The sequence below is a fragment of the Pocillopora verrucosa genome, chromosome 4 (assembly GCF_036669915.1).
Source record: "Pocillopora verrucosa isolate sample1 chromosome 4, ASM3666991v2, whole genome shotgun sequence".
Lineage (NCBI taxonomy): Eukaryota > Metazoa > Cnidaria > Anthozoa > Scleractinia > Pocilloporidae > Pocillopora > Pocillopora verrucosa.
Window position 1 is genome coordinate 19,010,763 of NC_089315.1, and position 18,556 is coordinate 19,029,318.

Here is an 18,556-nt window from a genome sequence, read left to right on the forward strand (position 1 = left end):
TCAAAACCTCCACCTTTTTTCATTTTATAACAGGGAAGGCGCTCTTTCATACTCAGAGAAAAAAAAAAGCTTCTCCACTCTATAACTCTGTAGCACTTGAGCTATTGAGTTGGTAATCCGCTAGGGCAGAATTTAACACACAAAAAAATAAACTTGTGGAGAATTGAAGGCGAGAAGTCTCGCGGCTTTGATTTTTATCAGTTATCGCTGGATGATTGTTTTTCCGTGTAGGACCATGGAAAAATGCAGAGCCGAGACCGAACTGTTAAAGAAAAAGAAAAGAACAACTTTTTTAACACGTTATTTGTATTTAACCTCATTAAACTGCGTCTGAAGTGCGTTTAAAACTGGCCTGTAACTTAAAATCAGAATATTTGGGCTTCAAAATTTTAGCCTCCTTGGATCAGTCTTGCTGGAAAAAAATTCCATTAAAAATGTGCGCTTTCAGATTTTCTGTGTTTTTAAGTCTTGTTCAGAAGCTGTTACAGCCTAGATAAGAATAATGAAGTTCAGGTTATTATTAACCCTTTAACCCCCAAGATCTGATTGCAAATTCACTCTTCTAGTGGCTAGACATTTACTAGTAAATTAGTCAGGAGAATTTGATGTTAGATCAAGACGACTAACTTCTACCAGATAAGTTTAAGTATTATCATCACCTGTTTGTTGGATAATTTATGGATGTTGTTAGGAGAATTTACATGTTGATCACTTCTGGGAGTTAAAGGGTCAAGCTACCGATTTAGTTTGGTTGGAAATATCTTTCGAGTTATGGATTGTCCTCAAAAAAACAAGGCTAAAGGTATGAACAAGACAAACAACGATTTTCAACGAGAATAACTGACGAGCCGGCATCCCTAGAAGCGAACTAAAATAAAATAAAACAAAAACGAGCCATCTGCTTGAAGTGAACTAATAAGAGGCAAGAATTGCAGTGAGGTCTCTTTTCCACATGACGAGCGCGGAGTGGACGATCGACGAAGAGCTGGTGCGAGAGCTAAAGTTCAAACGAAAGAATTAAGGTTTATTTTATTTTCGTTCTTGATATTCATGCTAGGACGGTGTTGTGTAACGGGTAATTTCATATGCCTTGGGCACCGCTCAAATTCTTCCTCTTGGCCCATATTAAAGAAAGCAATAATTCTGCTCAATCACTGAGCTGAAATTTCAGCCACAATTGAGAGGAAGTTCAGCTTATTTGCCTTTGGATTAATTTTTTCCGGTGATTTTTTTTCCACTCGCCCGACGGACATCGCCGAAAAGGAGGAACTCCTCGTAGTCTAATATGAACAAGGCGCGATCTTTCAATTTTAACCTTCTCTCGATGACCGCGCAGTTTTCCAGACCGTGTGCCGAGATATCTGTAACCAATTTTGCCTTCTTTCATCTTAGGGCCTGCTTACATGGAAGTGGGGGACCCCTGTAAGCGAGGTAACCCGCCTGTCCATAAAGTTTCTTATTTTATCTTGATCACGTTTACATGATAGGTGGGGTGACCCGCTTAGGCGGGTTGCCCGGTCTACCAGGTAGGGTAACCCTGTCAGTCGGGGTGACAATTTGCCATGTAAACGTCTCAAGGTGGGGTAACCCGCCTAGCCGGGGTCGCTTTCATGGCAAAAAGCTCTAAAGCGAAACACGTTTGTTTTAAAACTTTGTACATTTCCCAGCCATCTCATGACAGAAATCGCCAGAGACCGCAACGGACACACAAAGAGTGTAAAATGTTTACATTTCGGAATATTTAGCGTTGTAAATCGACCATATTTCGAACTCTTCCTGATAACGTATTATTGAGTCAACGGTTCCTCGCGTAACCTAACACCGCATAACACAACACGTGATGCTTTCATGACTAAATACATACGCGTCCGAGAAATTTATCTTTCGTCTTTCTCGAGACGTGAGCTTGGAACGCCTATGCTCAGAGTCCCTAATTTCAAGCACAACAACAACCACAAGAAACCTCACCTCATCACTTCGGGGTTGTAAGACTGAATGTAAACTCGTTTTATTTTTCGACCATGGCTAGGCGGGTTACGTCACCTACCTGGGGTCCCCCACCTTCATGTAAACAGACCCTTAATAGTTTCCGAATTAACAGGAGAAAAAGTTAAGTCACGCAAGATCTTAGTAACAGAGCCAGTTTTCTTGACCTATATCACACGAAAGTTGTGGTATTTTGCATAATGAATTAGAATTATAATTTTGATCCAGTGAAACGTACGTGTTTCGATTTACTTGACTGCAATCTGACCTCCCATTGCATATTAATCAAATCACTTCCGCTCCGGTGACACTGTGGGTCACATGCTGTTTCCAGATTATTTTCAAAGATGTCGGTGCTCTTCGCTCTCCTTCTTTGCCAGGTCGGGACGATTTTTGCAGGTACTATTTTACATTATCACTCTTCCTTGTCAGTATGAAATAGGAGATTATCTTCATTCTCTAGAACACATGTGAATGTTGTTTTGCTTTCGATGCACACGCCACAACATACAAAGGCAGAACAAATCATTTAAATCGCTTGTATTTATTCGTGGTCATTCCGTGACTATCATGCTTGGTAAATACTGCAGGTATTTTCACACAATCTCACCTGCTAGCTACTCAAAAATCCTAAATTATGATCCACAAACCATCCTTTCATGTATAGGCAAACAAAGTTCCCTTTGATCGCTTTTGAAAGTTTAGGTCTTAACGGCCGACGTTGATAATAATATAAATCTCGAGTGAAGCACCGCGAGTTTAATTTGAGCAAACGTAGACGCTCATTACCATAGACTGCGAAGACGGACATTCATCGAAAACGAAAAAATACTCATAACTTTACAGCGATGAAACTGAACAGGATGACCGAGCTTTTCCTCTTGTTCCTTTCATGAAAATAATGGAAGCAAGCAATAGGAAAAGATATCGAAAATCTGCGAATGTAAACAACCGGTCCCAACGATCCACCATCGGTCTCAAAAACCCTGGATAAACATACTGCTGATGTTTGCCCTGGTTATAACGTTTTCGATTTCACTACTTCGAACGCTTTCAGTGCATAGCAACTCGATGCATAGTTTGATGAGTCCCAGCAAATTTCAGGCTTTTATTATATTATGTAACCTTAGTGGCTTGCTTGGCAGATATTGGTTATTTATGATTCATATTGAAAATGAAACCTCGGTAACCGAAATGGACAAGAGGCGCCTTTCCGTGACCTCTGAAGCTTCGTTTCCGTTATCAAACACACTGTAGCCCGACCATCGGGATCTCGAGAACAGTGTTACCGTGATAACTGCATTCTTCCTCATTCGAACACTCACCAACAAATTTCAGTTTGCAGGAGAGAAGAGTTTTGGGCTAGTCCAGTTGAAGGGGTATCTAGAGGCTTAACTATTACGCTGCAAAATGACGCTATCACCGCAGGATTACGGCGAGGCAAAGCGTTGGATTGTCGAGGGTGAGGGTAGGGGGTGGGTGGTGCAATTTTTTCTTTCGGTCCCAGCCATTTAAAATTTTTTAAGGCGAAAATCTTAATAATTATTTCTTGACACCTGGATTTGAATGCAAAACTCTTTTCCTTTTTCCATGTGGAGATCTTAGCGTTCTATTTTTCGATAATCATTTTCAGTGATTATCAAATCCAAAAGGTTGATGTGGCCCTCGACTAACATCCTATATCTCTGACTCAAAACTGAAATCCTCTTAGTAAGCCTCAGAGACCAGTAGCTTGTACCGGTTCCTAGTTAAACAAACAAAATGGGAAAATGGACAGGAGAATTGTTTCTCGTCATACTCAAAGCGCGCAGCTCAGCCGAAAAGAGGTGCTGGCCTTAAGGATCGGCGGCCCTGATTGCTGCGTGCATCGCACCGTGTCACGCATCTCGAGTGTCCCTTGTTACTGGGTACGCAGCATCTAAAGGATGTTTTCAAAAACGTTATGGAATACCACCCGTAAGCATATTGACAACCATGCGCAAATTGAACCGGGACTTCTCAGCAGCACAGCGCTGTTCTTATATTTTTTTTACAGGAAAGACAGATGATCTTGTCCCATATCTCAACGCCCTTCAGTTCCGCAATGGTCCTTCGTTTGTTTACGCCAATCAGAGTTTTGGCTTGCAGCAGTTCTGTGTGTTATATACTGAACCAGAAAACGTTTCTACTATTCGATTTGGCTGGGATACACTGGGACTAAGAAGCTACTTGTTTCAAAACCCTGGCGATCCAAAAATACAGCGGTCACCTCCAATGGGTATGCGTAGTGCTGTTCCACTAGGAGGCCTGGGTAAGTCAGACCTTGAAGTTATATCATACGAAACTTGAGAAGAAAAACCCTTCAAAGTCGTTTGACATCATCAGGCCCCACAGTCTTTGCCTCACAGTCCGTATCGTTTGGCACGTGAACGTGAAATCAATTCGGTCGTGCGTTGTTATGCCTGTGCAAACCGTCAGTGTAATATCTATCCCCATACTTGATTTTTACGCTTCAAGGAACGGGATCATTTGAGCTCCGAGCAGATGGTTCAATCCACGAGTGGACGATCGAGAACCAGACTCCTGCAGGTTCAGCGAAACTGAGTCAGGAGGCCGTGGATCTAGCCGTTTTTGGTGTCCGCGTGCAGACAGGTACCTCAAGTAAAGCAGCACTGTTGCGTACTCACCCTCCCAAGGGCTATCCAGGTAACTGAATGTCTGCCTACGATGCGTTGACATGAACACGACAAGGAGAATTTGCTTATCAATCAAAAGCATCTTTTGTTGGTGATCATTCTCTTTATTCTCATGACCTGAACGTGTAATTTAGGTGTGATATTGTATGGAGAAATTTGATGCTCGTCACTCTTAGGGTTTAAAGGGTTAATCCAGCATCTGTAAGCTACCGTCATTCGAAAACAATAAATTATAAAGTCAGTGTTGCTTGGCAGCAAGTAATTGTCAAAAATAATACAAGTTGTGTTCGTGTTTGCTCTGCTCGGCCCTGAGATTAGTACTAGATTGCAAAACTAAAACGAATAGTGGCTTAGTCTCTTGTGCTTTCCCGCGCTCAAAGCAGTTCACTTTAATCAATTCAAGTTGAAATTCTCATCGGCTGTTTGATATTTTCTTTTTTTCTTGATTGGCTGTTTGGACAAAACTGATTTAAGACACCTAATCAAAATGTATAAAAATGAGTGCAATTCCGTCACCGTGGTTTCCCCCATTGCTCTTTGTCAGATCAGACTCGTCCTCTTCTGACTTCATTTTTTCTCTACTCCGACAGGTGTTACTTCCATGGGTTATTCTGGCTCATTCCCAGTCTCCAAGCTCACCGTAAGAGATGAACAGTTTGGGGACGTTGGTCTGGACCTTTTTGCCTATTCGGCTTTAAAACCACGTGATTCCAAGACGTCAGCCACCCCCGCCGTGGCGTTTACATTTCGCATCAATAACCCAACAGAGAAAACTGTCAATGTTTCATTAATGTTTAACCTACCGTTAGGAATTCAAACAGACACAGCTAGACAAGGGGAATCATACAAATGTATACAAATGTCGACAGTTAATTCCACTATTTGCTCTAAGGCTTGTGCCAGTGATCCTAAATGCTTCTCATGGCAAACAGAAACAAAGAACAAAACATGTTTACTCTTTAATAAAACTTTCCCTCACTACTGGAAGCCGGGCTTTACTTCTGGTCAAAAGAACACGTGGAAAGCTCATGACTCAATGCTGACACTCAATAGGCCTGGTAACTACCCTCAGAGTGGAAATACAACCATTGTGACTGAGAAATCGCATAGCCCTTCATTCATGGTCAGTGATAGTTTTGGTCAAATCTGGAAACAGTTTAGTACACATGGTTATCTGCAATCAACAGCTAAATCATTTGGTGGTGGATTTCATGGAGCCACGGCTATTAATGTTACTGTGGGGCCTGGTGACGAAGAGACACTGACGATGGTCTTAGGATGGTATTATCCGAACAGAGATTTCACAGGTGTGCAGTGATTCTAAAATGTGTTTTACCGAATTATGCTATCATTTTTTAATTCACCCTTTTTTTTTTCAGTGGAAATCGTTGGTAATTACTACAGTAACATCTTCAAATCCAGCGAGGAAGCAGCTTTACTTGTTTCAAGTGACCTAGCTTCGACTCTGCAGTCCATTTCTTACTGGCACTCGTCAATGATGATTGACACCACCAATGAATCGGTCCAGACCCTGCCCGAGTGGTTACAAGATGTTCTTGTGAATGGTTTGAGTTTCTGGCGCTCGGGGCTGTATCTCCATGATGGAAGATGGCGTCAATTTGAGGCTCTAGACTGCATTGATATTGATTCCGTCCATAATGACTTTCAGCGAGAAATACCTTACGTTCTTTTTTATCCCGACTTGGTCAAAAAAGTGATGCGAGCATGGGCGAAGTACCAAAGTGAGGACGGTCATATTGTGGAAACACTAGTTATGGGTTGTTATTCGCCAACCAGAAAAATGGACAGGTAAGTATGAGCACGGTGTGGCTGATTCTTCAGCATCACAGTTTATCAAATGTTCTGAAGTTGCTGGCTAGCACACGCTGCGACTCTGACAGCGACTTTCTGCGAACAAGGCTCAGGTATTCCGCGATTTGTAGTTTGCAGTGTGTTGATGTTCCTATAGTTATAAAGTTAATCTTTAAAGGTAGACAACACAGGAATATCAAGGAAGGGAAAATCCGACGTCTTCTTCCTTTAGCACTGTTAACATTAACGCACTGTCACAAAGCGATAGAAGTATTTCAAGTGAAGCGTTTTGTGGCCTTTTGCCCGAACTTGAATTTAGCTTTTCTCTTCTTAGCGGGCCTCCAAACCAGCGGATAATGGGGGACGTGACAACAGTATTCATCATAGAAACATACCACATCTACTTGTGGACCAACGATAGTCAATTCTTAAGGGATTTATGGCCGCACGTCATAAATGCACTTGATTGGCTGATTTACAAAGGCACAAACGGTACTGGGTTACCCTATAAACAGCAGTGCACATACGATATACAGGCTCTAAACCTTTACGATCACAATGTGTTCAACAGTTTTATGTATGTGCTTTCGCTGCGGGCAGCACAGGAATTAGGTAGAATCATGCAAGACTCGAACGTATTGAAGGAAGCTACGATTGCCATGGAGTTTGCAAAATATGTTATCTCGGAAGAACTTTGGAGTGAAGAAGATGGTTACTATCATGCTTGGTGGGACAAAGAGCTTGGATCGCCTTCATGGCTGATGAGTGATTCACTATACGCGCAAGTTTGGGCCTACACTTTAGGTCTTGGACACTTGGATGATCCAAGAAGGTAGGTTGTGGAACTTGTTAGGTATGTGTTGTGTTGTAATTTAACACATAGTTTATCCTGCACAACCATACCCAAATATAAAATTGGAACCGCAGCTAAGTATAAATTGAGGAATAGTCTTTTTCCTTCAGAGAGGTTTCTTTAATTGTGCGTTGAAATGTTTTTGTCTCATACAATCTGAGTAACTCTGTTTTGAGCTATCGTCTTGCATCCAACTCAGCGTACAGTGAGAAAAGCATTAATAAACGAGGGATAAATTTTGGTCACATGTCAAGTTTAAAAGTTTTACAAGACGTAAGATTCTGGCTAATCTGTTTTCATCTACAGAATATAAACTTTGGTTCCGAAAATATTCATACCAGGCTTTGTTTCCATAACCTTTGCTCTTGAAGATACTTTTCTTGATATTACGTATGCCCCCTCAGTCGAGTTTCCCCGCGATAACAATTTGCAAGTGGCTTTGATCTGATTCGAACCTTTGAGGGCGGGTAAAGGGTAGCGTAGCCGGGAATTTTGTGGTGAATGTTTCGTTTTACAATATTCAGCCTACTGCTTGGTTGGAAATGCTTAACTTTGTTAAACTTTGTTTAGGCTAAAATTGCATTTGAACAAGGAACTTGAAATTAACGACACTCCATATGGTCTGCGAGTGATGTTTACTGGCCACCCCACTAACAAGAGCGTGGGCTCGTGTCCGCAAGACATCTCACCGAGTGACTTAAACAAACATGTAGCTATACGCGAGTCAATTTGGATTGGCGGCAGTCCTGACTGGACCACTCTGCAGATTCACCTAGGTAAGGATAGGGTTCAATATCCGGTAATATTCCCAAATGACATTTCTCATTTCCCAAACCTTGCTTCCATTAAGAAAAATCTTCGTTAAAGTGTAATTCAAGATATGAGAGGGTGTGGCGGTTGTCACGGAAAAAGGGACATGTCTGATTGTTCCTTAAGTCGTAGCAGAAACACTGAAAAGTGAGTATCTCACGCAGCAAACAATAAGCGGTTTGTCAGCACTTTCCTGCTCGTTTTAAAACTATTTGAAATATAATAAACACAATAGTCTCCATGTGGTGCGAAAATATGCTCGTGTAAAGGATATTATTGTTCCTGTGAGATATATCGACTCTCACAGTTTTCCTCGAGCTTCATTTTCGGAAAAACTGTTCACATCTTGGAACAGATTAATGTACGCCGACAAATAACCGTGCACATTTTCGCGCCAGATGGCTATTGTCTGTATTTACGGGGGATGTGGTTGTTTTGGGTTCAGAATCGACGTCTTAACCAGAAACTAATCAATGAAAATAAATAGGGGAGTGCACGCCTGCCAAGCGGACTGATCTGTTGCTAAATTTAACTTCTGCGCTTTATCTCTGAAATGTTATCCGATTACCAAGGCATGTGTGTGTGTTTTTACATGAAATCCACAAACAAAATCTCGAAGTTTCCAAATATCTGTGCCTAAGAGATCTGACCAGATTGCATTACCTATGACCTCTTCCATAGCCATAATCAGGGAGGTTCCGATGTGTCCATTTTTGAGAAAAACATATACATTATTATCACTGTTTCAGTTTTGATCACTTTCTTACCTAAAACAGGGGACAGGTGTTATGACACTAATGATTATCACTTATCAAAGTGACAGAGTTCTAACAAAAATGTAACTAAATACTTGGTGTTGTTTCCTCTATGTAAATCAAATTTGTTTTGGTTAAAATCCAGGTGTTGACCCTCAGGATGCCTCACTTCAAGCACAGAAAGCTATAGACCACGTTCGTTCCGAGCTAAACGACCAATGGGATTTTCACGGTCTCTATTCAGGGTCTGGGTACGGTCTTGATGGTCTCCCATGGTGCACCTCGCACTACACTTTCCACATGGTACTGTGGCACATCCCTTTTGCGATCTCGGGCCAGTACTTCTCAGCGCCAAATGCTACACTAACATTTAGTCCTAAATTCCTTTGCCCTTACAAAATTCCGTTTTACACTCCCTTTGCCATAGGCACTTTGCAATGCTCTGTCATAGACAAAGAAGCAATGAAGTTTGAAATGTTGTCGACGTCAGGTGATATTTTCTTGCAAAAACTTGTGGTCAGCGGATTTCAGTACCCCAAGTCAGTCATGTTGAAACAAGGCGAAGAGATCATGTGGCTATCAAAGGATGACATCTTACTTTAAGAGCACTCCTCAACACTCGTTGGGCTTATTTCTCAGTTAGCGCCTTTTTTTTTACATGAGAATGATTTTTGTGAAATTAACTCAAAGGCTTAGATCCATTACTTCTAAGTTCAGTCCTTTTTCAATTTGAAGGTGATTAAAAATACTTTCATGTGACTTTTTTTAATTTTACCGTATTTTTCGGAAATCATTTTTAAATCATCATTTTGGGTAAAACAAATTTTCATAACAAATTATGTTCAGTAGCATTTTTTTAGCGATTCTGTCTGTCCAAGAGAACCTGACCAGTCATTTTCTATAACGATATTCCCTTTACAGATTTACGACATAGCACTTACTGGAATTAACGTGGGATGATTCTTTAAAAAAAAAACTCTTCCATAAACTATGGACGAATAGAGGAAATGCAGTCAGGCTATAAAGAAAACGGATCGTCCTTTAATTTTGTAACAACATCAATCAATTCACAATTACCAATAAAAAAAAGTTTTTAAACATTAACTCCTTCCTTAGCGACTTCAAATGGCGTCGGTACATCAATCACGCCGCTCTGTGTAATCTCTACTTTCTGAACTGGCCTATCGTTTTGGCCCGTTTGAACGCCTTCGATTTTCTTTACTACATCCTGCAAAAAAAAAAAAGGACCAAGAAATTTTTGAAATTAACAAAAGGAAATGCCTTCTGACGCAAAATAATAAGGTTCATTGGAGCACTAAATGAGTTTAGGGGAACTTGACATTTGATAACAAGAGGAAACATGAAATTATGATTACCATTCCTTCCAAGACCTTTCCGAAGCAAGTATGACTGCCATCTAACCAGGGTGTCTGGATAGTGGTGATGTAAAATTGTGATCCATTTGTATCTTTGCCAGCGTTCGCCATACATAGCCAGCCGGGACCATAATGCTTTAGAACAAAGTTCTCGTCATTAAAGTTGTCTCCGTAGATACTATATCCTGGATGATGGAAAACATGAATTATTACCGTGCTGAGTTTTTACTGACTCGGTTTCCTTCAGATAGAAAATAACTTAGTGTCTATTTGTATCTTCACTCTCTCCCTCCGCCTTTTGCCGGGAGGAATCTATACGCCGCAATGTCTGTCCGAAACGGTTACCCTCCTCTTGCAAGAATTACTTGAAAAGGAGAGGGGTTTCTCGAGTTTTAAATTGCCAGTTATTGGGTTTCCAGAGACCTCATTTATTTATCCAGCTGTCTTAGAGAGGGGTGGTAAGACCTACTAAGTCATATGCCATAACGCTTCGTCTTTGGTCCATTTTCATCATTTTCACATTTTGAATGGGTTAGAGACAGTATTTTATCTCAAGCATGAAACAAAATCGGGAGAAGGAGAATCGAGGGTGAGGGCTTTCAACTCAGAGTGGAGAAACCGATGTGTGTTCGTATTACGTGAACTGAAAACGACCCACTGGCGTAGATTACGAATTTCAGGTCAGTATACATATGTTGATAAGTCAAACAATCCGTTCATCAGCAAGGAACGAATCATCAGCGAGTAAGAATTTTTACCTACCTCCTGTGCCATCGCCCTTAGTGAAATCTCCCCCTGGTAGAAAAAAGAAGCAAAACAATTATGGGGACTCTCGGATGTCGTCATTAATTGAACATCTATCAGATGTTTCTGGATAGTTTTTTGATGCGGATTTCAAGCGACAATTTGACAAAGTGTTACTTTAAGGGAAAAGCATGACAGAGATTTATTGATGATCTCTTCGTTGATCCTTTTTTTAATAGCTTATGGAGGTGAAGATTTTAGATCAGACGTCTTCAATTCTGTGAAAAGGACACCGTAAAAGATCACTCTCTTCTTTGTTCATGTCACAAGGAATTTAACGCATGCTCTCTCTTATGTTAGCACAAGTCCGAAAACACTTTCCCACGTGTATCGACAGAAGTTTTCATTCAACTAAACGATACTCTTGTGACAGAGGTCACCAACGACCGCTAATCACAAAACAGTATGTGTTGTTTAAAGGCAATTTAACACTAGAGAGGAATATTCTGGTGATAATTGCAGGGTGCGCTTAAAGGTTTGAATAAACTCAAAAAATGTATCCATCTCTTGATGCTATGAGCTCTCTTCAAAACCTCTCTAGAAGGACTGGGATCGAGTCTGATAGTTTACCATGTAAGTGTTTGAGTCAATTGTCCCAGTTATGGTTTGTTTACCGTAAAATGTAACCATCTTCAATTTTTGAACGCATTCTCCTACTAATTTCAAATTAAAAAAAGAAAAAAAAGGTGCTTCGAATTTTGGTTAAACATTTCTCTCTTAATTCTCAATTATCGAGGACTTTACAACTTAACTTTAAAAAGTTATTCATCAAGACAGATATTCTGCCATCAATTATAGAAGAAATAAACATTGTTGCCGAATCTCGACACTTTTCTGATTGCAAATGTGTTGACAAACCTTGGATCATAAAGTTTTTAATCACTCGGTGGAAAGTACTGCCCTTGTAGCCATAACCATACTGAAAATAAAGTTGAAAGTTTATATAGTAAAGTTAATTCTTGAATACCAAAGCAGTTTGGAATTGAGTACCGGAAGTAACCCTTTTCTTCACTGCTCTCTTCGATTGGTTGACATAACTCGCTCCACAACAGCCCATAATACCTAAACATCGGCGTTTTCTTGCGCCTGAAGTTGCTTAATTCATTTTGAACCCTTGATACCTCCTTTTGATGTTGACATTTGTTGTGCCTCCCGCTTCCAGTTTTGTGTTTTGTTCGTTTATTGTACTGTAAATCGCGTTACATAAGTTGCTAGGTGTTGACTGACAGTAATGTGCGTTTCTATGGTCCATGTGCACGAGACATTTGAGTTTGTGTGTTCTGAAATAGTCTTCCGTGGAAACAAGTGTGATTTGTGAACCAGCAAGTGTTTCAGGGTCGTAAATTTACATTAGTTCTGATTGTTTAAGCCAATTAGTTTGGCTCTAGTACAACGAAACAAAATCGCCTGAAAGCGTACGACAAAACATACCATTGATTAACGTCGCGAAACGATATTTTGTATGCAACCAAGTAATTAAACGCTTTGACGCTTAAACGCTAAAACGAAAAGTTTGTAAATCACTAGTCGAATCTCGTATTCTCCCAACATCTCGCGTGGGTCACTACACCGTTAAACCGATATAAAATGCAGTCTATTGCTTTATAAACTAAATATGGGTTTATCAATGCAAAAAAAGAGAGGTTTTTGACAATATCAAAGCGCTCATAGTGTCTTACTTATTTCATAAACATCACATAACGTCAACAACTTATTTCAAAACACAGAATAAAGATTGTTTAGAGAGTTATGTTACCCTAGGGAAAAAAATTTTTTTAAGCTTTATGTTATTGAATTAAAACTCTACTTGGCTTGCATTATGATATTCAGTTATCAAATATAAAGGTATTACATGATCATGTTGCTGTCATTCACTGCAAGGGTTCCGTGCCTGATCGCTTCAGTCGACGATAATATTTCCATGCAATTGACGATGGAAAGAAAATATATCCAACCCTGCACGAATGTTAACTACTGACGGAAGTAACTTCATAATAAAATATTTTAAAAATATCGTTTTTGAACAAACCTCATTTCCAGCGAGAGATACAAAATTGGTGACGGTTTTAGGAGCTGTGTTCCCAAATAAACCAAGTACAATTCTTCCTATAGGTTGTCCTCCCTCGGAAACATCGAAAAACACTTTGCGAGTTACCGTCGTCTCAGACTCGGCTTTTACAGCATTGAAAAGCACATATATCAATAGCCCTCGCAAAATCATGGTTGAAAACTAACTACAAAATCGAATGCTCTCGCCTTTTAAGAAGCAAACGACAAAGAGGCAGAGATAAGAATAAAAAGTGTTAATTTTTAATGACACGTGTGACAGGTTCTGTCAAGGTAACATGAAGGGGTATTTTAACAGTCAGTTCGCTGGTGAAAAGTATCAGGCGACATATCTTTTGTTGACAGCAATCTCAGCATTAGCGACGACAGGTCTCTCGGTTTTTAACCCCTACAAACAGGTGTTCCCCCAGCCCGGTACCCTTAGTCTCTACTGTCTCTCCCTCTGAAGCACCCTTAATAAACTACTTGTTACTAATCTAATTTTTCAACAGAACTAGATCGAAGTCAAGGACAGCAGACACGAAACTAGGGTTAAAAAAGTGACATTACTGGTAAATCACAATCCTTATAGTCTCGTAAGATAAACTCGCAATCCAAAATTAAACCATTAAAGATTTTTGTAAGTTACAGCTAATATCATTATGGTCAGATAAAGCTTCAACCGATATTCTGGGCATAAATTCATAAGTTTTAATTTCAATTTTTCTTTTTTTTTTTTTCATTTTGTTTCCGATGAAAATAGTTTCTTCACTAAGATTTTCGTCCTATCCTTTTTAAGAACAAACCAAGATAAGATAAACTAAAGAAAGTGTGAAGTTTTCCTGGTAATAGGATGTTGTGGAACATTTTATTAAGCTTTCAGAAATACATGGTGTTACGGTGTCTCTTTTAATTTTTCGAGCCGAGACGTGAATGTCTCTCACCTCTATACTTTTACATAGCTGATACATGCGCCACTTTCTTAAAAATAGGCTAAAAAAACCTGAAATTTCTAAATGCAAACCATGAAACACTGAACAGCCCCACTACACAGACACACCCGTCTTGGAAACTTTAAAAGGCCAGTTGAAACCTTCCTCGAGACCAGAATCAGAAATGACCACCGTCTGATCTGGATGATCTTTTTCGTCAGTATTAAGTCCTTCAATTTGTTTGACAACTTTCTATTAGGAGAGAGCGGAGGATTATCCATTACCAACAATCGGTATGTAAAATTGTTTTGATAAATCTGACACCAGGGAAATGTGCAAACGCGTTCTTCTAAATATACTAATATTTATCTCATGCTGGAGAAAATACAGCGAGTCAGGAGACAAGAAAGCCCTTTCAGAAAAATTTCCGCAACCTTGTGTAAATTAATCAATGTGTTCACATTGAGTAATCACCAAGCAAATGGAACAGTCATCCCAAGGACACCTAATGGTGAGTTCAAAGATCCCGCTTGAGTAAGAAAGATGTTACATGAATATAATGCCCCTACGTTCCCACCTTATGCCACAGTGAAGGCTGATCCCAGCATTTTTTGATGGAGGAAGGGGGTGCAAACTTTCATTCATTGATTCAGTCATTTCATTTCCTTTCGTTTTCCTTAAGACACTTAAACCCTAGATAAGCTAGGATAGCATAAAAAAGTATTATAAAAGGCTAACTAAAGACCTCGTATCGAAAGTTTTACGCTTCAACCCTGATGTTTAACCTCTTTAACCTCAAAAGACGAAAACCTTAGAAATTGAATTAAATCTCTCTATTAGTCAACCTCTGAACTTAGAATCTTAACGCTCTTATCTCAACATGATTGATCCATCTGTATGCTGTCATGCGTACTTTGTATTTTGTCCTGGTATCAAGTTTGTGACCAAAAGCGCGCGGTCAGCAAAATTATAAAGATAAACTTACCATTCCTTGCAGAACTTTTCCAAAACACGTGTGCTTGCCATCCAGCCACGACGTCCTAATAGTTGTGATGTAAAATTGTGAGCCGTTGGTGTCTTTGCCGGCGTTCGCCATACACACCCAACCCGGCCCATAATGCTTCAGGATAAAATTCTCGTCATCAAAGTACTTGCCATAGATGCTCTTAGCTGAAAACATCAAAATTCAAAAGTTAAAATACTACACATGCAAACTCTGTTTACTCTGAGGAAAACCTACAACTCTTGAGGTCCGATTGTATGATTAAAGTTTGATTGACAGACTGGCTGACTGGCTGACTGATTGACTGACAGGCTGACTTACTGACTGACTGATGGACACACAAACAGAAAAACAGGCTATTGGATGATTAACTGACACATTGACTTACAAACCGACTGGCTGACTGAACGATGGATCAATCTATCAATCACTCGTTTTATTGATTGATTGATTAGTAGCTTTGTTGACAGTTTAATCCTGAATTAACGCTCGCTCAGAATTTCGTATGGCAATCAGGACAATAGCTTCCTTGACTGATGTTTAAAGTATTTAAACACACTGCAGCTGCAAGAGACCAGCTTTCAAAAGCATCCATGTACAAGGCCATTGTCCTTTTCGACTTTACCTAGAATATTTATGACGTGCTACTTTTCAAATTTTCTAGAATTCGACTGAGGTTTGTTACAAGGCTCAAGTTAATTGACTTACATCCAGATCCGTCTCTGTTGGAGAAGTCTCCTCCTGTAACAGCACAACAGAATAACAAATAAGTACGCTCAGGAAAAACCGACAAGGTAGGGATTCATGATAACATATTTTTCAGAGTCAAGAGGCTTACCTGGGTTACCGTGGCAACCATTTTAATCCAAAACAAAGTGCGCGTAAATAATAATCTGTAAAAGATTTTCGTGTCAATCATATTAGTACAAAGTACCACTCGGCCGAGATGAGGACAAGACACACTGGAAACGAAATGACACCGAGAGAAATGTTACTGTTTCTCAGGCCAGTTGCCATAACAATTCGCACGGACTCAATCCAACACGCCATGGGGCCGGCGTAACTGTGAAATCTCGGTGTTAATCTTCCGAAATGGACCACCACATGGAACGGCTCGGATGACACGTCTTGATTGAGTATTTTAAGTCGTCACTGTAGGTTTTGACTACTGCCGTAACTGGTAAGCCAAGTAAGTCACTTAACGTAAGCAAAATTGAGAGAAAGTGGCTACATGTAGATGCGTGACTGATGCACCCATGCGTCATGTGACATGAACAAAGAGGAGGTTTAAAATATATTAAAGTTATTATATTAAAGAGGAGGTTTGTTACATCATAACAAGATACATGAGGGAGAGAGGGAAAGCAATAGAGGTCTTTTTTTAACCGTGTTTCTAGGTCTAGAAGTCCATTGGGTTTAGAAATATTCAATTCATCCTTTTCAGTTTTGATTGCGCCTATAACTGGCTAGTAAGTTAAGGTGATTCTAGAAACCTAGAAAACTAGCTTTGGTTTTGAAATTAAAATATTAATAATATCAATAACAATGATGATAATAATAATAATATTAATAATAACATTTTTGTACAACTGAGAGTGGCAAAGGATTTATTCGTGACGCTTGATTAAGCCCAAACTAATTACGTGTCGCGTGAATTTTACATAAAGGCAAGTTAAAGTGAGATTTGATGTTTTCTCTTTTAAATTCGTGACACGTGATAAACTGTTTAATATACTCACGATGCGTGAATTTTCAGGAACGGAAACAGGCCCCGTCCCCCTCTACTTCCCTTATAAGTGATAATTTACTTTACCGACCCACCCCTTCAAAAAAAGAGAAGTGATCGACTTTGAAGAGAGTAATTGTTCCCTCCAAAGTACAGCAGCGTTGCGTGACAACCCAAAGAGCGCCTGCGAGATGACTTTAACGACGAGCAAAGATTCATCAACAATATTGAGAGATAAGGACTGAGGAAACTGCAGGTGTTTCAGCTCACCTTGTATCATAAAATTCCTTATCACACGATGAAAAGTAGCTCCTTTGTAGCCATAGCCAAACTATCAGATGGGAAAAAGAATTAAACCTAATTACTGAAATATACGCATTCATTTTCCTATTTATTCATTCAATTCATTCAATTTTTCCTTCAAGTAATAACTTTCTCACTTTGCATACGTTCAACAGACCAAGGAGGACAGCAACTTGGAATCTGAGTTGTAAGACAAAGAACCCATCATCCGTACACAAACAAAGATCTTTGTCGATATCAAACTCCTCTGCGTTAACTGGCGATCAAGGGACGTTTTTGTTTTTCTTAGGAAGCGCGAAAGTATAACAATACACGAGTCGGCGGTTGAATGAATGAAAGAGAATGAACGCGCTAGGCCTCGCCTTTGATGCCTCGCATCGATGTCTGCCACAAAGGCCTCTGTCTATCACTTTAAGGTGCGTCGAGGTCGAAATCGAAAAAATTTGCTTGGCAAGGGACAACGGCATGAGCGGCTTGTTACCTTCAATATTTCAGGATTCCAATACAGAGTACATGCGACATAAACAAAACTGTATATTTTATGCTGGAAGGAAAGATCGAGGTACTGGCAGCAAAATATTCTCACACTTGAATGTAACGATCACCCCATAGACGAAATTGTTTGGCTACGCTCTCTCCGAAAAAAAAATGCGATATCTCATGTTTTCCTAACCAAAATAGTTTTTACTTACCTCATGTGAAGCCAGAGCCTCAAAATTTTTTACAGTCTTAGGGGCAGTTTTTCCAAATAACCCTATCACTATCTTTCCCACCGCTTTGTCTCCAATACTGATATCAAGGTATGCTTTACTTGTCACCAAAGCATCGGAATCCGCGCTAGCACAAAGCGTGTGTACGAAACAAACGGCTAAAATGAAAATGGGGATCATCCTGAACAGGGACGTTGGACAACTAATCGCTGCAGTTCAGTGGATGGAACAAGTAAAGACAACTCGTTTTCTTCGGTGCAGCTGATTAGATTTAGTCCACGTTTAATGGTCTCAAATTCACTGCCACGTATGCGTTAGCTGATCAATGACCTTCTGTACCCTTATTTGTCTGTCTTTTATCAATGGAGATTGTTCTCACATATGTTCTGTTCTTAGTGCACAATCCGCAATCGGTGTGAAATTTTTCGAAACCATACGCAAAGTGTACATTTAAGCGCATATGTCTGACTCACTTTCATTTGGTCATTTTGACAGTTTCATGGATGTTTAGTGATTTTGTTCCTTCAGAAACCGTGACATCCCTTGACTAAATGTTCCAGAGGACAAATTCCGCTCCTGTGTCACGAAATAACAGTATTAGAAGGAAACGAAACTGGAAAATGTGGCACACCTCCCTCTAGTCTCACCTTGTTAAAATAAACCCCTATTAAACAATCATGTGGTTGTGAAGTGACGAAGAGCCAGCAGAACAGAATGATTTCTTTCAAAAAGCCTGCATTGCATATGGCCGGATTACCAGCCATA

General features: G+C 39.9%; 2 protein-coding genes across 4 annotated transcripts; one reads left to right on the forward strand and one right to left on the reverse strand.

The window, feature by feature from the left end:
• Window positions 1-2,241: 2,241 nt before the first annotated feature.
• Window positions 2,242-9,986, forward strand: LOC131778145 (non-lysosomal glucosylceramidase). Its single transcript, XM_059094526.2, has 8 exons — window positions 2,242-2,385; window positions 4,022-4,276; window positions 4,483-4,671; window positions 5,252-5,968; window positions 6,041-6,470; window positions 6,808-7,305; window positions 7,897-8,102; window positions 9,037-9,986. The coding sequence occupies exons 1-8, from the start codon at window positions 2,334-2,336 to the stop codon at window positions 9,492-9,494; spliced, it is 2,805 nt and encodes a 934-aa protein (XP_058950509.1). The 5' UTR covers window positions 2,242-2,333; the 3' UTR covers window positions 9,495-9,986.
• On the reverse strand, window positions 9,911-18,109 carry LOC131778149 (peptidyl-prolyl cis-trans isomerase 6-like). Of its 3 annotated transcripts, none has more exons than XM_066165640.1 (5): window positions 17,774-18,109; window positions 17,049-17,109; window positions 11,030-11,062; window positions 10,268-10,452; window positions 9,911-10,119 (listed from the first exon to the last, which is right to left on the reverse strand). In XM_066165640.1, exons 1-5 carry the CDS (start codon window positions 17,969-17,971, stop codon window positions 9,985-9,987), a joined length of 612 nt encoding a protein of 203 aa, XP_066021737.1. In that variant the 5' UTR covers window positions 17,972-18,109; the 3' UTR covers window positions 9,911-9,984. The 3 variants fall into 3 exon arrangements, with proteins under 3 accessions (XP_066021737.1, XP_058950514.1, XP_058950512.2); XM_059094531.2 differs by lacking the exons at window positions 17,049-17,109; window positions 17,774-18,109 and adding exons at window positions 11,930-11,990; window positions 13,101-14,165; XM_059094529.2 differs by lacking the exons at window positions 9,911-10,119; window positions 10,268-10,452; window positions 11,030-11,062 and adding exons at window positions 13,967-14,301; window positions 15,035-15,219; window positions 15,761-15,793 and having other exon boundaries at window positions 17,774-18,105.
• Window positions 18,110-18,556: the final 447 nt, after the last annotated feature.